This window comes from Canis lupus, chromosome 21 (genome assembly GCF_011100685.1).
Source record: "Canis lupus familiaris isolate Mischka breed German Shepherd chromosome 21, alternate assembly UU_Cfam_GSD_1.0, whole genome shotgun sequence".
NCBI lineage: Eukaryota > Metazoa > Chordata > Mammalia > Carnivora > Canidae > Canis > Canis lupus.
The window spans coordinates 1,359,474-1,378,517 of record NC_049242.1 but is presented as its reverse complement, the minus strand read 5'-3'; the positions used below and the strand labels follow the sequence as shown (position 1 = coordinate 1,378,517).

The 19,044-nt window shown below is 34.5% G+C and overlaps 2 protein-coding genes across 3 annotated transcripts in view; one reads left to right on the top strand and one right to left on the bottom strand.

Moving 5' to 3' along the window:
- Positions 1–19,044, top strand: part of CNTN5 (contactin 5) — a 1,277,333-nt gene that overhangs the window by 1,111,381 nt on the left and 146,908 nt on the right. For both annotated transcript variants that reach the window (XM_038568215.1, XM_038568216.1), the window contains 2 exons: positions 15,443–15,570; positions 17,681–17,856. In XM_038568215.1, the coding sequence (XP_038424143.1) occupies positions 15,443–15,570; positions 17,681–17,856 (304 nt within the window). The remainder of the gene's footprint in view (positions 1–15,442; positions 15,571–17,680; positions 17,857–19,044) is intronic.
- Positions 12,153–15,825, bottom strand: LOC119864939 (G-protein-signaling modulator 2-like). The gene is made up of 2 exons (XM_038568217.1): positions 15,353–15,825; positions 12,153–13,395 (listed from the first exon to the last, which is right to left on the bottom strand). Exons 1-2 carry the CDS (start codon positions 15,353–15,355, stop codon positions 12,748–12,750), a joined length of 651 nt encoding a protein of 216 aa, XP_038424145.1. The 5' UTR covers positions 15,356–15,825; the 3' UTR covers positions 12,153–12,747.

Here is a 19,044-nt window from a genome sequence, read left to right as displayed (position 1 = left end):
CCCTGGGAGGGTCGGGGCCCCAGGGTACAGAGGCCTCATGGGGTCAACAGCTCCCACCGAGCCCGGCACCCGGCAGGGGGCGGGGCATCTCCCCAGGTGCACACACCTGAGAATCAGCACAGCAGGGCCCTCCCCCAGAAGACCAGCTGGAAGGGCAGGGGAAGAGCAACTTCTTGACCCAGTGGTGCTGCAAAGCTCCAGGGGAAGTTGAGGGATTTACAGTATATACAACTAGAGGATATGCCTCCTATTTTTCCCTTTTCCCAATACAACTCGTTTCTATATCAGACTAAAAATTTCCAATATTTTTTCTCCTTTCCCACCTTAACTACAATAGGTTACCACCTCTTCATTTTTAAGTTTCTTCCCTTTTGACTTCCATATTTCTACAATGACAGGTCCTAGATATGTTTTCCACTTCTAGATTCCCTTCAACATACTCAATTTAATTTGGGGATATATACAAGATACAGGTTTTTATTGTGTGTGTGTGTGTGTGTGTGTGTGTGTGTTTTCTCTGCCTCATTTTCTTCTACAAAGGCAGAAGTTAAAACCTTCTAAAACGTGAACAGCATGCACCCAGAACCAAGTGATATACCGTGCTGGTTCATTCTCTGAGATTATATTCTCTCCTCATTCCCATTCTTCCCCCTCTTTTACCTCATTTATGTTTTGGTGGTCAATGTTGGGGCCTTCTACAAGTATTTCTGGTTTATATAAATTTGGGACTGAGCACCTTCTGACATACAGAACATACATTCTTAATAAACTCAGAATCAAGAGGATCACCCTCTAGAACCCCTCAAATAGACTACATTCTCCCTCCACTACAAATTCCACTCCACCACAATTTCCCTGTCCCTACCTTTTTTTTCTTCTCTCTTTTTTTTCTTTTCCTTTTATTTTTTTCTCTTCTTTTTCTCTCTCTTTTTTCTTCTGCTTTCAGATTTTTGTCCTTTTAATTTTTACTACTTTGTTTTAAAATTTGTTTTTCACTTTAGGGCTCCTTTTATTTTATTTTGTTCTGATCTTCCTTTTCATTTTCTAATCTCTGACCTCGTCATAATCAAGCAGGGTGAAACTTATTTAGATCATGGTTAATATTCTTGATGCAGCCCTCTCATACAACCACTATGAGCAAAATGACTAGAAAGAAGAACTCACCACAAAAGAAAGAATCAGAAACAGTACTCTCTGCCACAAAGTTACAGAATTTGGATTACAATTCAATGTCAGAAAGCCAATTCAGAAGCACAATTATAAAGCCACCAGTAGGTGGCTCTGGAAAAAAAGCATAAAGGAATCAAGCGACTTTATGACTGCAGAATTTAAATCTTACCAGGCTGATTTAAAAATCATTTAAATGAGATGCAATCCAAACTGGATGTCCTAATGATTAGGGTTAATGACCCATAAGAAAGAGTAAGCACTATGGAAGACAAGTTGATGGCAAGGAAGGAAGCTGAGGAAAAAAGAGAAAAACAATTAAGAGACCATGAGGAAAGGCTAAGAGAAAAGAATGATAGCCTGAGAAGGAAGAATCTACACATAATTGGGATTCCAGAAAACACCAAGAAGGGACAGAGTGACAGATAGTATATTTGAACAAATCATAACTGAGAACTTCCCTAATATGGAGAGGGAAACAGGCATTCAGATCCAGGAGATAGATCCCCCCCACCCCAAATCAATAAAAAAACATTCAACACCTCAACATTTAATAGTGAAACTTGCAAATTCCAAAGATAAAGAGAAAATCCTTAAAACAGCAAGAAACAAGAGATTCTTAACTCATATGGAGAGAAATAATAGATTAACAGCAGACCTCTCCACAGAGACCTGGCAGGCCAGAAAGGACTGGCAGGATATATTCAGGGTCCTAAATGAGGAGAACATGCAGCCAAGAATACTCTATCCAGCAAAACTCTCATTCAGAATAGAAGGAGAGATAAAGAACTTCCAAGATAGGCAGAAACTGAAAGAATATGTGACCACTAAACCAGCTCTGCAAGAAATATTAAGGGGGAACCTGTAAAAGAAAGAGGAAGCCCAAAGAAATAATCCACAAAAACAGGGACTGAGTAGGTTTTACAATGACACTAAATTCATCTCTTTGAATAGTAACGACCATGAATGTGCTAAATGATCCCATCAAAAGATGCAGAGCTTCAGACTGGATAAAAAAGCAAGACCCATCTATTTACTGTCTACAAGAGACTCATTTTAGACCGAAGGACACCTCCAGCCTGAAAATGAAAGGATGGAGACCATTTACCATTCAAATGGTCCTGAAAAGAAAGCTGGGGTTGCAATCCTCATATTAGATAAATTAAAGTTTATCCCAAAGACTGTAGTAAGAGATGAAGAGGGATACTATATCATACTTAAAGGGTCTATGCTGGACAAGATGGATTTCACAGATATTTACAGAACTTTCCATCCAAACGCAACTGAATACACATTCTTCTCCATTTGCACAGGAAACTTTCTCCAGAATAGACCACATACTGGGTCACAAATCAGGTCTAAACCAATACCAAAAGATTGGGATTGTCCCCAGCATATTTTCAGACCACAATGCTTTGAAACTAGAACTCAATCACAAGAAGAAATGTGGAAGAAACTTAAACATGTGGAGGTTAAAGAGCATTCTGTTAAAAGATGAATGGGTCAACCAGGAAATTAGAGAAGAATTAAAACGAATCATGGAAACTAATGAAAATGAAGATACAACCATTCAAAATCTTTGGGATACAGCAAAAGCAGTCCTAAGAGGGAAATAAATTGCAATGCAAGCGTCCCTCAAAAAATTGGGAAAAATTCAAATACACAGGCTACTGTGTACATCTAACGGAACTGGAGAAAGAACAGCAAGTAAAACCTACACCCAGCAGAAGAAGAGAGATAATAAATATTCGAACATAACTCAATGAAATAGAGACCAGAAGAACTGTAGAACAGATCAACAAAACCAGGAGCTGGTTCTATGAAAGAATTAATAAGATAGATAAACCATTAGCCAGCCTATTAAAAGAGAAGTTATTCAAATTAATAGAATCATAAATAAAAGAGGAGAGATCATAATCATTACCAAATACAAACGATTTTAAAACCTATTATGAGCAGCTATATGCCAATAAATGAGGCAATCTAGAGAAAATGGATGCATTTCTGGAAAACCACACACTGCCAAAATTAGAATGGGAAGAAATAGAAAACCTGAACAGGCCAATAACCAGCAAGGAAATTGAAGCAGTCATCAAAAACCTCCTAAGACATAAAAGTCCAGGGCCAGATGTATTCCTAGGGGAATTCTATCAAACATTTAAAGAAGAAAGATACCTATTTTACTAAAGTTGTTCCAAAGGATATAAAGGGACAGAATACTTCCAAACTCCTTTTATGAAACCAGCATCACCTTAATTCCAAAACCAGACAAAGACCCCACCAAAAAGGAGAATTACAGACCAACATCCCTGATGAACACAGATGCAAAAATTCTCACCAATATACTAGCCAATAGTATCCAGCAGTACATTAAGAGGACTATTCACCATGACCAAGTGGGATTCATCCCTGGGATGAAAAGTTGGTTCAATACTCATAAAACAAACAACATGATAGATCACATCAACAAGAGAAAAAACAAGAGCCATAGGATCCTCTCAATAGATGCAAAGAAAGCATTTGACAAAATACAGCATCTATTCCTGATCAAAACTCTTCAGAGTGTAGGGATAGAGGGAACATTCCTCAGCATCGTAAAAGCCATCTATGAAAATCCCACAGCAAATATCATTCTCAATAGGGGGAAAACTGAGAGCTTTTCACCTAAGATCAGGAACGCAACAGGGATGTCCACTCTCACCACTGCTATTCAACATAGTACTAGAAGTCCTAGCCTCAGCAATCAGGCAACAAAAGGAAATTAAAGACATTCAAATTGGCAAAGAAGGGCAGCCCAGGTGGCTAAGCGGTTTAGCACCGCCTTCAGCCCGGGGTGTGATCCTGGAGACCGGGATCGAGTCCCACGTCAGGCTCCCTGCATGGAGCCTGCTTCTCCCTCTGCCTGTGTCTCTGCCTCTCTCTCTCTCTCTCTCTCTCTCTCTCCTGTGTTTCTCATGGATAAATAAATAAAATCTTTAAAAAACAATTGGCAAAGAAGTCAAACTCTCCCTCTTCGCAGATGACATGATACTCTATATAGAAAACCCAAAAGACTCCACCCCAAGATTGCTAGAACCCATACAGTAATTCAGCAATGTGTCAGGATACAAAATCAATGCTCAGAAATCAGTGGCATTTCTATACATTAACAATGAGACTGAAGAAAGTGAAATTAAGGAGTCAATCCCATTTACAATTGCACCCAAATCATAAGATACTTAGGAATAAACCAAACCAAAGAAGTAAAGGATCTATACCCTAAAAACTACAGAGCACTTCTGAAAGAAATTGAGGACGACACAAAGAGATGGAAAAATATTCCATGCTCGTGGATTGGAAGAATTAATATTGTGAAAATGTTGATGCTACCCAGGGCAATTTACATGTTCAATGCAATCCCTATCAAAACACCATGGGCTTTCTTTAAAGAGTTGGAACAAATAATCCTAAGATTTGTGTGGAATCAGAAAAGACTCTGAATAGCTAGAGGAGTATTGAAAAAGAAAATCAAAGCTGGGGGCATCACAATGCCAGATTTCAAGCTATATTACAAAGCTGTGATCATCAAGACAGTATGGTCACAAAAACCGACACGTAAATCAATAGAACAGAATATAGAACCCAGAGATGGCCCTCAACTCTATGGTCAACTAATATTCTACAAAGGAGGAAAGAATGACCACTGGAAAAAGAACAGTCTCTTCAATAAATGGTGCTGGGAAAATTGGACAGTCAGGTGTAGAAGAATGAAACTAGACCATTCTCTTACACCAGACACAAATATAAACTCAAAATGGATGAAAGATCTAAATGTGAGACAATCCTTTAAAAACCTAGAGGAAAACACAGGCAACACCCTTTTTTAACTTACCCACAGCAACTTCTTGCAAGATACATCTATGAAGGCAAGAGAAACAAAAGCAAAAATGAACTATTGGGACTTAAGATAAAAAAACTTCTGAACAGCAAACGAAAGTAAAAAAAGAAAAAACTAATAGGCAACCTACAGAATGGGAGAAGATATTTGGAAATGACATATCAGATAAAGGGCTAGTTTCCAAGATCTATAAAGAACTTATTAAACTCAACACCCAAGAAACAAACAATCCAATCATGAAATGGGCAAAAGACCTGAACAGAAATCTCACAGAGGAAAACATAGACATGGCCAACATGCATATGAGAAAATGCCTCACATCACTGGCCATCAGGGAAATACAAATCAAAACCACAATGAGATACCACCTCACACCAGTGAGAATGGTGCAAATCAAGAAGACAGGAAACAACGAATGTTGGAGAGGATGTGGAGAAAGGGGAACCCTCTTGCACTGTTGGTGGGAATGCAAGCTGGTGCAGCCACTCTGGAAAACTGTGTGGACATTCCTCAGGGAGTTAAAAATAGAGCTACCCTATGACCCAGCAATTGCACTACTGGGGCTTTACCCCAATGATACAGATGCAGTGAAAGCAGGACACCTGCACTCCAATGTTCATAGCAGCAATGTCCACAATAGCCAAACTGTGGAATGAGCCTTGGTGTCCACTGAAAGATGAATGGATTAAGATGTGGTCTATATATACAATGGAATATTACTCAGCCATTAGAAATGATGAGTACCCAACATTTGCTTTAATGTGGATGGAACTGGCGGGTATTTTGCTGAGTGATGTAAGTCAATCTTAGGGCAATCTTTATGTGGTTTCAGTCATAAGGGAAATATAAAAAATGGTGAAATGTATTATAGAGGAAATGAAAGAAACTGGGTGGAAAAATTAGAGAGGGTGACAAACAATGGGAGACTTCTAATTCTAGGAAACGAACAAGGGGTAGTGGAAAGGGAGGTAGGTGGGGGGGATGGAGTGACTGGTGATGGGCATTGAGGAGGGCACTTGATGGGATGAGCACTGGGTGTTATGCTATATGTTGTCAAATTGAACTCCAATAAGCAAAATACGGAGAAACAAATGAAAATGAAAACATAACAGTCCAAAACCTTTAGGATGCAGCAAAAGTGGTTCTAAGAAGAAATTTTATGGTTTTACAGGCCAGCTTCAAGAAGCAAGAAATATCCTAAATAAACAAGCTAACCTTACACCTAACAGAACTAGAAAAAGAGCAGCAAACAAAACCCAAAATGAGCAGAAGGAAGGAAATAATGAAGATTAGTGCAGAAATAGATGATATAGAAATTAAAAAAAAAAAACAATAGAACAGGTAAAACTAGAATCTAGGTTCTTTGAAAAGGTAAATAAAATTTATAAACATCTAGCCAGTATCATAAAAAAAAAAAAACAAAAAGAAAAAGAAAGGATTCAAATTAAATTACAAATTAAAGCAGGTTAATTACCAACACCACAGAAATACAAACACTTGTGAAAGAACTATTATGCCAACAAATTGAACAACCCAGAAGAAATGCTAATAACCTAGAAACATATAACTTACCAACTGAACCAAAAAGAAATAAAAAATGTGAAGAGACTAAATACCAGCAAGACTGAATGAACAGTCAAAAAACTCCACCAAACAAAAGTCCAGGATTAGAGGACTTTACAGACAAATTATACCAAACATTTAAAGAAGAGTTAATACCTATTCTTCTCAAACTATTCCAAAAACTAGAAGAGGAAAGAACACTTCCAAACTCATTCTATGAAGCCAGCATTGCCCTGATACAAAAACCAGATAAAGAAACCACAAAGAGAATCATAGGTCAATAGCTTTGGTGAACATAAAACAAAGAACAAAGAACAAAGTCTGCAACGAAATGCTAGCAAACAGAATCCAGCAGTACATTAAAAAGATTTGTATTATTTCCCATGATCAAGTGGAATTTATTCCCGCGTGGTTCAATATTGGCAAATCAATCACCATGATAAATCACATCAATAAGTGAAAGAATAAAAACCATATGATCATTTCAATAGATGCAGAAAAAGCATTCGACAAAGTACAACATTCATTCATTATAAAAGCCAATAATAAACTAGGTTTAGAAGGAATTCATCTCAACATAATAAGGTAGTATTTGAAAAAACCCACGGTAAACATCATCTTTCTTGGGGAAAAAACAGCTTTTCCTGTAAATTCAGGCACAAAACAAGGATGTTCACTCTGATCACTTTTATTCAACATAGTACTAGAAGTCCCGGCCACATCAATCAGACAACTAAATGAAATAAAGGACATCCAAATTGGTAAGGAAGAATAAAACTTTTACTATTTGCAGATGACATGATGCTACATATACAAAACCCTAAAGACTCCACCAAAAACCTACTAGAACTGATAAATGAATTCAGTAAATTCACAAGATACAAAATCAATGTGCAGAAATCTGTTGCATTTTTATACACTAATAATGAAGGAACAGAAAGAGAAATCAGGAAAAAATCCCATTTATAATTGCACCAAAAATAATGAGATACCCAAGAATCAACCTAACCAAAGAAATGAAATATCCATATCCTGAAAACTAGAAAACACTGATGAAAGAAATTCAATACTATACAAAGAATGGAAAGACATTCCATGCACATGAATTGGAAGAACAATTATTGTTAAAATGTCTATACTACCCAAAGCAATCTACTCATCTAATGCAATCCCTATCAAAGTACCAACAGCATTTTTCACAGATTTAGAACAAAAAATCCTAAAAATTATATGGAACCACAAAAGACCCCAAATAGCCAGAGCAAACTTGAAAAAGCAAAGCAAAGCTGGAGCTATCATAATTCCAGACCCCAAGTTATATCATAAAACTTCAGGGAACAAAGCAGTATGTTTCTGGAACAAAATTAGACACATAGATCAATGGGATAGAATAGAACACCCAGAAATAAATCCACATTTATATGGTCAATTAATCTTCAACAAAGCAGGAAGGAATATCCAATGGGAAAAAACATTCTTCAGCAAATGGTGTTGATAAAACTGCACAGCTACCTGCAAAATGATGAAACTTGATCACTTTCTTTCACAATACACACACACACAAAAAAACTCAAAATGGATTAAAGACCTAAATGTGAGACCTGAAACCATAAGACTCCTAGAAGAGAGCACAGGCAGTAATTTCTCTGCGGCTGACTATAGCAATATTTTTCTAGATATGTCTCCTGAAGAAAGGAAAATAAAAGAAAAAGTATGCTATTGGGACTACATCAAAATAAAAAATCTTCTGGACAAGGAAGGAAACAATCAGCACAACTGAAAAGAATTGGATACGGGAAAAGATATTTGCAAATGACATATTCAGTAAAGGCTTAGGATCCAAATATATAAAGAACTATTATAACTCAACCCCCCAAAAAGCAAAATAATCCAATTGAAAATGGGCAGAAGACCTGAACAGACATTTCTCCAAAGAAGACATACAGATGGCCAACAGACACATGAAAAGATGCTCAACCTCATTTATTATCAGAGAAATGTAAATCAAAACTATGAGGTATCATCTCATACCAGCCAGAATGGCTAAAATAAAAAACACACACATAAAAAAAACAGGTATTGCCAAAGATGGAGGACCCTCAGGCACTGTTGGTGGGAATGCAAACTGGTACAGCTACTCTGGGAAACAGTATGGAGATTCCTCAAAAAATTAAAAATAGAACTACCCTACAATCCAGTTATCAGACACCTAGACATTTACCAAAAGAATACAGAAACAGTAATTCAACCCCTATGTTTATGATACATTCAATCCCTATGTTTATGGCAGCATCATTAATAATCGTCAAATTATGGAAGCAACCCACATGTACATCAATTGATGAATGGTAAAAAAAAAAGTGGCATAAGTGTGTGTGTGTGTGCATGTATATATATATATATATATATATATATATATATATATATATATATGGTTGAGTTATAATAGTTCTTTATATATTTGGATCCTAAGCCTTTACTGAATATGTCATTTGTGATATATATATATATAATGGCTGGATAATATATGAATATTTTCCAGCCATAACAAAGAATATCATTTTGCCATTTGCAAGGCCATGTATGGAATTAGAGAGTATAATGCTAAGGAAAATAAGCCAGCAAGAGAAAGACAAATACCATATGATTTCACTCATATGTGAAATTCAAGAAACAAAATGAGCAAAGCAAAACAAGGCAAAGCAAAGAGAGAGGGAAACAAGCTAAGGAACAGACTCTTAACTATTGAGAAGAAACTTTTGGTTACTAGAGGGGAATTGGGTAGAGGAATGGGCGAAATAGTTGATGAGGATTAAGGGACTGCACTAGTTGTGATGAGCACTGGGTGATGCATAGAATTCTTGAATCATTATATTGTACACCTGAAACTACTATAACACCATACGTTAACTATACTGGAATTAAAATTAAATTAATTTTTTATGATGAAATAAAATAATCAGGAGAAAAAGTTAGATTCATATCGCATAGCATAAAGAAAAAGTAACTCAAAAGTGAATCATAGACACAAACATAAAACCTAAAACTGTAACATTTCTAGAAGAAAATGAGAACTTTTTGTGACCTTAAGTTAGGTAAAGATTTCCAAGTACAACCACAGAAACCCAAAGCATAAAATAAAATCGATATATTGTACCTCATCAGCTTCAAGAACTTCTGTTGTTGGAAAAATGTTAAGACATGACATAACCTGGTAGAAAATATTTGCAATTCTCCTATCTGAGAAAAGAGTTATATCTAGAATATTTTTTAAAAACTGTCAAACCTAAATAAGAAGGCAATTTCATAAGTAATTGGGTAAAATATTTGATCACTTCACCAGAGAAGATACATAGATGGGAAATAAGTACCTGAAAGATGTTCAACATCATTAGTCATTAAGGAAATGCAGCTTAAAACCACAATGAGATTCTACTACCTAATTATTATAAGAGCTAAAATTAAAAAGACTGACCATTTCAAGTGTTGCAAGCATTTTCAGGCAATGCTGCTAGGAATGTAAAGTGTCATATAACTGCTTGGAAACAGTACAGAATCTCCTTTAAAAATTAAACATTAAACATAAAGCATAAAGCAGATGATCCAGTGATTAGTCCTAAGTACTTACCCAAAAGAAATAAAAGCAAGATAATCAAAAACACTTGCTACCCAAATGTTGATGGCAGCCTTATCTATAATAGCTCCAAGCTAAAAATGGCCCAAACATTCACCAGAGGTGATTGGATAAATAAGTAGTGGTTTATACACACAATGGAATACTATTCAGTAATAAAAATGATTAGATTATTGGTCATCACAACAGCACACATGAATCTCAATTTTATCTTAACTGAATAATGCTGAGTGAAATAAGATAGACAAAAAGGAATATATGATGTTATGATTTCATGTATATAAAATTAGGTAAAAGTTCAGACTTACTAAAGGACAGAAAGCAAATCAATAGTTGCCTGGTGATAGTAGATGTATGATAAGAAGAGGTTAGAGGGAGAGCATACAAAAGATCACAGAGATACTTTGGGGTGATGTATGTGTTGACTATCTTTATTGTGCTAATGGTTTTGTTTCTGCATCCATTTATGAGAACTTTTCAAAGTCTGTATTTTGAACATGTGAGCTTATGATATGACTACCCACCACAATAAAGCCGTTTTTTAAAAAAAATGGCAGCTTCCCATTTCCCTTAAAATAAAGACCAAATGTTTCCCATACTATACCAAATTCTATATGATCTTTCCTCCATCTACTTCTCCAGTTTCAGTTTGGACCATTTCCACCCCATTTTATATGCTTCCATCATAATTAACCATTTGGTTCTTCAAGGGTATAGTTTTTCTCACCTCAAGGCCTTTGCAAATGCTATTCCTTTTCCTTTCCCCACACTTAACTCCTAGTTAACTTCCTGTCATCCTCCAGTTCTCAGCTCAAATATTCGTCCCAAGAAAAGACTTACTGAACACCCTAAACTACTTGAGTTTTACAACTCTCTACTTTTTCCTTTTTAAAATTTGTCACAAATTTTGTTTTTGAGTACATTTTCAATTAATGGCTATCAACATGACTAAAGCACAATAATTTACATATATCATTTAGTTAATACTTTTGAAGAAAGATATAATTACAACATTTCATATATAAGGAAAGAGATTAAAAGCTTGAAATCATACACATAGGGACGACTGGTCGCTCAGTGGTTGAGCATCTGTCTTTGGCTCAGATTGTGATCCCAGGGTCCTGCTTCTCCCTCTGCCTGTGTCTCTGCCTCTCTCTGTGTGTTTCTCATGAATAAATAAATAAAATTTATTTTTAAAAAATCACACACATACTAGCCAATGGCAGGAATTTGAGCTCTACCCTCTCTGATTTTAAAGCATATCATTTTAATTAATGATTCTACAATAATATATGATATGATACCAAAAATAAATATAATCTGGAAGTCAGCATGATCTCTAAAATTAAAGCAGGTAAGTAGGTAGTATCTGAGTATCTGCAGGCAAGCAGTATACTTGGAATAACCTAACTAACTTGTGAGGTATCTTGATAGGTAAGCCAAAAATGGAAATAGAAGTTCCAGAAAATGGCCTTGAAATTTGGAAATCAAAATGGCATCAAGAAGTTAGCAATAAATCCTTGCAAAATAGGGTTAAGCATGGTGCTATCCTAAATGGACTGTGGTATTGGGCAGATAAACACAGCAGAGATCCAGTATTTTGGTGCAAAACGGAAACCAAGACCTTTTGAGGGCTAGGCAGAAACTCATGGAGAAGTTTAGAGATAGGAATATAGTAAGCATGACTTAGTACCTAATCTAGAATGCTGGTTTGCATTTCATCTCCTCCTACCCCCAACAGACCTTTACCTCACCAGTGCCTTACCATTCTACTCCAATTTCAAGGACTTCTCAACAGAATTAATCCCCAAATTTGAAAACTTCAAATTTAAGAGTCACATGCTAATAGAAGAGTTTTTTTTATTTTTTAAGGGCCCAAAACATGCTAGAAGTTTATTTAAGAGTTGTTATTATAAATGGCTTTGAACTAGTAACATTGAAAATGCGGCTTTCTTAGCAGAAAAAAAAGATCTAGATTTTTAAAAAGATTTTTTTTTTTTTTTTACACATTGGACAAGGTTGTTATTTTTACTAAACAGCATAATTTCTCACTACCTCCATGGTTCAGTATAAAAAAAATGTCATTGTCCATTAAGACTTTAAAGAATTAGCACGAGGATTAAACTCTAGTCTAGATTCATTTACCTTCTTACTTTACAAGCACTAGGTAAAGGAATCTAACAAGTTGCCAAAGAACACAATCCTGAGCCTTAACCACAAAAGGTGATGAAGCACCTTTGATCAGACACCTCCACCCTGAAACAAATCTATGTCCAGAAGAATGCTAATATACTATTAAAGATTAAATATTTACATCATTCTAGAGCATGTTAAGCTGTATTACAGTGCTATAATTTCTCCTTTTAAGGAAAAATAAATTGAGTTTCTTCGCCGTGTTCTGAAAGGAAATGAGATTATTTTTAAATAACTAGTGGTTTGCTTATTTTTCCCCATATTTTTAAATTCCAACAAAGCTTTACTTTGCAAAAGGTCCTTCAGTACAAATTCAGTGTCTCTGTTTTGATCTCTTTGTAAAAGAACTCTGTTCATCCATTCTTTTCACCTGAGAATGTAAAATCAAGCTAAAAAAGTCCTCATCTGGTACTGTTGGTCCCTTTGTAGTGGCAGGTGGTGAAGCACATCTTTGATCATCTAATCTGGGCCCTTGACATTTTACAAGGAAGTCAAAGAAGTCTTCATCAGGCTCTTTGTTGTCATTAGTCATCAGGTGGCCAAGTACAGACTTATTGTTGTTTTGTGTCAGACGAAGACCTGGCAAATTACTGAAACTGGCCCTTTGGTCATCGAGATGGCGACTCTGTGAGCTGGCAAGGTCTAAAAACTCATCCATGTTCGGGGACACCATGAAAACAGATGATGTTTTAAGCATCACTCTAGGGGGAGTGGAAGATGCTGCAGTTGAAGCTGGCCCACAGCTCTGTTCTTGTAAGCAGCACCTCTGATCATCCATCCGATTGTTCTGAAATTGGCTTACCAGGTCAAAGAACCCTTCATCTCCAATAGAATCTGTACTGACTTTGCTCTGAGAATTTGGAATTCGGTGATTCCAATTACTGGCATCTTGGAGAACTTTAGTGGAGGAATTAGTTTTGCATTTTTTCCCCTTTAATCTGTTGACAAAGAGCAACTTTGCCTAAGAAGGTAGATAAAGAGGTTGGAAATTGCAAGAAAATATTAATTCAATATTTAGTTATCTAAATAATTATATTCATAATAGCCAGCTATTATAATGTAAGTCACATTCACTGTTTAATCTATTTTTTTCTTTAAAAAAATTTTTCATTTTCATTCATTTTCATTTTCATTTTTCATTAAAAAAATAATATGAGCTCATCCAATAAAGATCTGTAATTTGAACCAGCAGAAAGGCTTTTGGTTAAAAGACACTGCTACTTGACAGATAAAAAACACCATAATATTCAAAATCCTTCATCCCCCAAGTGGCCCAAAGTACAGAGGTGTTCATAAACTATCTTTAAAAGGAGTATATGATATATTGGCTCCTGTCAGTGAGAAAGGACTTACCTTAAATCAGGAGCTGAAATACTGCCAATGTCTTTTTTTTTTCTTGCCAATGTCTTAAGATACATTTATTTCTTTAAAGGAAGTGAATATTAAGCCACATTTCTTACCTGCTAGCTTAGAATTTATGCCAATCAATAAAATGCAGATATTTTTAAAACATTAGTAAAAATTATAATAATTTAGCTACATTTCAATAAAGTATATAACTCAATAAAGTTATAATTATAATGAAAAAGCCTATTTGCTTACAAAAGCATAATTTTTACTTTCAATTATATCCTGTGATAGTATGTGTATCTTTGGAATTTAAATGGAATTTTTATACAAAATCAGCACTCTCTTAATAATCAGAATTTTGCATTGACCATCTTACATGGATTATATAACTTTTAAGGGCACTGTATTTTCCAAATGTCTGAAGTTAGTATCTCTTCTAGACATAAATTAGTTTGGCTTGCTTCTAAGCTTGTCTTCCTTCTTATAAGTTGTAAAGCAGTTTTGATGTATATTGAAAAAAGTACGATGTTTTTAAACTGGTATCTTTACTGATGACAATATGTAAATATCAATTCATAAGCAGTGTCAGCAACCTAGAATCTAATCCAACTATAACAAGGCTCAACACTTTCAGCAACTCTGTTCTGGGTGATGGGAAAGATGGAATACATATTTTAAAATAACATGAAGGATGTTGACTAAAATATTTAACCCATATTCTTCTTTCATAAATGGTATGATATTATCATATTACCATGGAATAAACTATTCTTTTCAGAACTAGGAAAATCCAATTTTAGGATTTTAAGTTCAGTAGGACCACTGGTTCTTACCAAACACCTGTTACTCCTCCCCTAAAAGTCAGTCCTCACTCTAATGGCATATCAAATAAAGCCACAACAGCCACTTATTTTGTTTCAGGTTGCTTGAGGAGGTTGATGCATCGGTTTAAAAAAAATTAAATTAAATTAAAAAAAATTAAAATTAACTTTAAAATCCATATATTTCTGCAATGATGAATACACAGGATAATATGGTAATCCCAAATGTCAACCTAATTTTCACTGAACTTGGGTATCAAAAAATCCAAATACAAACTCAGATACCGTGTTTTTATATTTAAAAAGTGCAGTGCCAGCAGCCGAGGTACCAGGTATCAGGTCTTGTCTTCAAGCCCTTGCTGTGGCACTGTAGAGAAGCCACCATAAATCATCTCTTGGCTGTATATGTTCTGCACTTGTCCTTCTCTATGTCTCTATGCTGTTTCTTTTTATATTTGATTTTTGAGGTCACTCTGGGTTTGACGTAAAATACTCAAGCTTCATATTAAAATATCACTGGGTGATATTATAGTATAAGTTTTAATAACCAAATTCAGGTCACCTTTTCCCACAGGTTTTAAAATTAACTGTCAAAAAGTATCAAGAGAAAAATTACCGATGACTCTCTAACCCTTTTAAATATGAGAAGTTATTAAGTGGGTTTATTGCACAATTTCTTGAAGGGTAAAGCATTTCTACTGTCACTGCATCTTTTCACAGTGATCTCTTTATCTTATTTATTATTACCATGGTGGTGGTTTCAGACGTCTTCAGAATTTTTTACCACTTAGCTGATCTGCAGTAAAAGAGGAAAAAACCTTTTTTAATAATTTTCAGAATAGCTAATCTTCCGGACGGAAGTCTACGGATCCTAAATGCTTCTAAATCAGATGAGGGAAAGTACGTTTGCCAAGGGGAAAATGTCTTTGGTTCTTCTGAAATCATAGCTTCAGTATCTGTAAAAGGTAAGAAAATGTGGCTAACTGTGTTATAAACATAGTTTCATAGCTTTGTCAGAAAGTGAATAAATATAATGTGCATGTAAAATGTGTTTGCACGTATGTGTGTGCATGATCCTATTGATAAGATACATTGCACACATAGAACTAAAACAGCCAAGCTGTCCCTTTTCATTATTTAGGAAACCATAAAGGAAGGCATACCTTGTTGGTGGAAACTTAAGTATTTTGCTTTGAACAAAGTATGTGAGGATATAAAGAAAGCATTCTGAAGTTTTAATGTCTCAAAATTTAAAAGCATTCCAAAAGTATAAAAATATTTTCCTCCATCAAGATTAATTTTAGCATCAATCAGTAATATTATTTTGTTAGCACTACTACTGGGGATCTGGGGCAGAAGGAGGGCATGAATGTATGCTGTCAAGAGTGTGTATCAGATCAATGCTTGCATGAGCTGCTCTTTGGTGTTTGCATCAATGGAATTTGTTATGTACTGTCATGTTTTAGTGTTATATGTTAAATGTTTAACATTAGTTAAATGTTTCTATTAGTTTTCTATTTCTGTCATGAACTAGAATTTGGCCTATAGGACAGTTTTTGAGACTACATATTGTTTATTACTAAGAAAATCCCATATGTTAGACAGAAAATCACATCAGTTGACAAAGAAAGATTTTTCACAACTGAACTGTATTGTCAATCAACTTTTTCCATGTGGGCATGTATTATATAGTGAATCATATTTGGTTACGAAAACATAGAAATGTTGAGTTTTTTTCTTTAAAAATAAAAATGTCATTAAAATAGCCAGCACTCTGATATTTTAGAAAAGAAGCAAACATTAACGGAAGAAAAGAAGATAATTTAAAAGATGACTTCATTTATAGCATACATTATGGGAATCCATCTCTGTCCGCTAGTCTGTGTCTTATTGTACTAAACAATCATTGTCATATTAAGCAATGCTGGATTCACAGACATCTTTAAATAATAACTAACAAAAAAGTTTTCTGTTAATCAGAGTTAAATGAAATATTTAGTTACTCAGAACATTCCAATTCTCACAAAGTTAAACTTCAATATTATCTGTCTTCTCTGATGAAGCCAAAACTTAGAAAGCCACAAGGAATATCTGCTTCATCAGACTATTCTATTGCCAAAAACAGAGAATAAATAGAAAAATTAACCTGACTTTCAATCATTTGTTTCAGTCTTTTTGAGGCACCTATAATCAGGAATCTAATTAGGAAAAAATACTAAATCAAAATCCTATCTCTATCACCTCCCTATTTTATGAAAAAAAAATGTCAATTATTTGATAACTAGCTTAAATAACCCTTAGATGTACAGCAGTATTAGCCTTTATTGTTTCAAAGCTGTCCCGACACAATAAAAATGTATCTATTTTTAAAAATTTAATTGAATCATTAAGTAATCAAGCACTCAAATTTTTTTCTCAAAAAATTTTTCCCTTCAATAATTTGCCTTTTTTTTTTTCTGGATCTCAACTAAAGCATCCACAATTTATCAAAAGTGATTATTTTATAATCAGCTATCAGTGCTTTTTTCTATTCATAAAATGGTTTTGTAGAGTATAAAGCCAATATAAGTCAGTATAATAACAGTATTATATTTTTATCTCTGTTAAAATAGTAATTTGAGGGCAGTGCTTCCTATAACCTTTAAAGAAGTGAACTCACCTGAATTTTTCCTCCTTAGATATGGAACATTTTTTTATGATAAAAATCCTTTTATTTATATGGGTTGATCCTTGAAGGTAGACAGGGAGGCTATGGCTTCTCTTTTCTAATTTTCTCTCTTCAGGAATGCCAAATGCTGCTTATACTTATGTATTTTCTTACCTTTTTCGTCCGAGTTTACTTCTTAATGGAATAGTAATTTTTAAATCATCAGTCCCCTGCACAAGCATAGTAAAATGTCCTAGCACACACAAAAAAGTAGTATTTCAACTAATAATAGTTCACTTAAAGATGTGCACCTAGAGCAACTGCATTGTCTAGATTCCTTGCTTAAATTTTTCTTTTTTATTGAAAATATAAATACAGGGAAATACTATGTGTTGATTATGTTAATTAATGTATTTTTATTTCTATAGAACCTACAAAAATAGAACTTACTCCTAAAAGAACAGAGTTAACAGTGGGAGAAAGCATTGTCCTTAATTGCAAAGCAATTCATGATGCTAGTTTGGATATTACTTTCTACTGGACACTAAAAGGACAGCCTATTGATTTCGAGAAAGAAGGTGGACATTTTGAAAGCATCAGGGCCGTAAGTTAATACACTTTTATTTGTTGAGTACTAATGATTTTTTAAATTTACACTTAAATGTAAATCTTTCTTATCTATGAAATGTTAAGGAAAAATAGGAAAAAAAACAATTTGATTCAATTATTTTCTTTCATTATTTTATGTTACATCAAGTTGAAAGTATTTTTTTATTTTTTATTTTTTTGAAAGTATTTTTTTAAAACCCAGTAAGAAATTGGAAATTCTTCATTATGCAAATCTGTTTTTCCCACTTTTATTTACTTGATTAATATTATCAATATATTTACATATTATTTCTTAAAAGTCATATTGTTACATAATACTGTTATTTAAAGCAGGGTTAACAGTAATTATGACTCAATAAATAAATGAAATAAGCCTGCTTGTCCTATTCCTCAAGAAATAGTAATTTTGGATATTCTTTAATTCCTCACAAGAATTAAACATGAGCTTAGAGCATAAACATGCAACATGTCAGCCTTAGATAAACATTTACAGATATATTTGTTTCTTGTCTACCAAGTTCTTTCTTTGTAATATCTATGTGGCAGTCAACTGAATACAGTGGAGATCTTTTGAACCAAATCCTATAGAACACCACAGTGTTGTCAATAGAGAAGTGAAAAAAGACCTCCTTCCCCACACTCTTAACATAAAATAGTGACATAATGACAAATGAGAAGGATGATGGAACTAAGGTACCAGAGAGATATTTTGGCTGAAATACTCCTTTTATATGGATCCAAATGCAATTTATGCCTCCAAATCCAATTGAAAATGCTTCTCTATTATTATCCATTTATTCTTCTCTAGACACTTTGGGAAACACTAGAAAACCACAGCTGTAGTAAGACCAAACATATGTAAAGCTCAGTTTAGACTGAATTTTATTTTACAGGTGATATGATACAGGGAAAAAAATCCTAGACCCAAAGTCAGGAATTTTCTGGGTCAAGTCCCAGCGCAGTCCCTAATTAGCTTTGTAACAAAAAGCCAGTCACTTGGCTTTCCTGGGCATTTAACTCATAGAGGAGTAAAGTGAATGAGTTGCAGTTGGAAAATTTCCAACGTCCCTTCTCACTTTAGAACTGGATAAATTTCAGTTAGTAGAAGAATAATGATGAGCTATCTTTATTGCATTTGCCAATGTAATCACAATTAAACATGTTCTTCTACATTTTTCTTTTC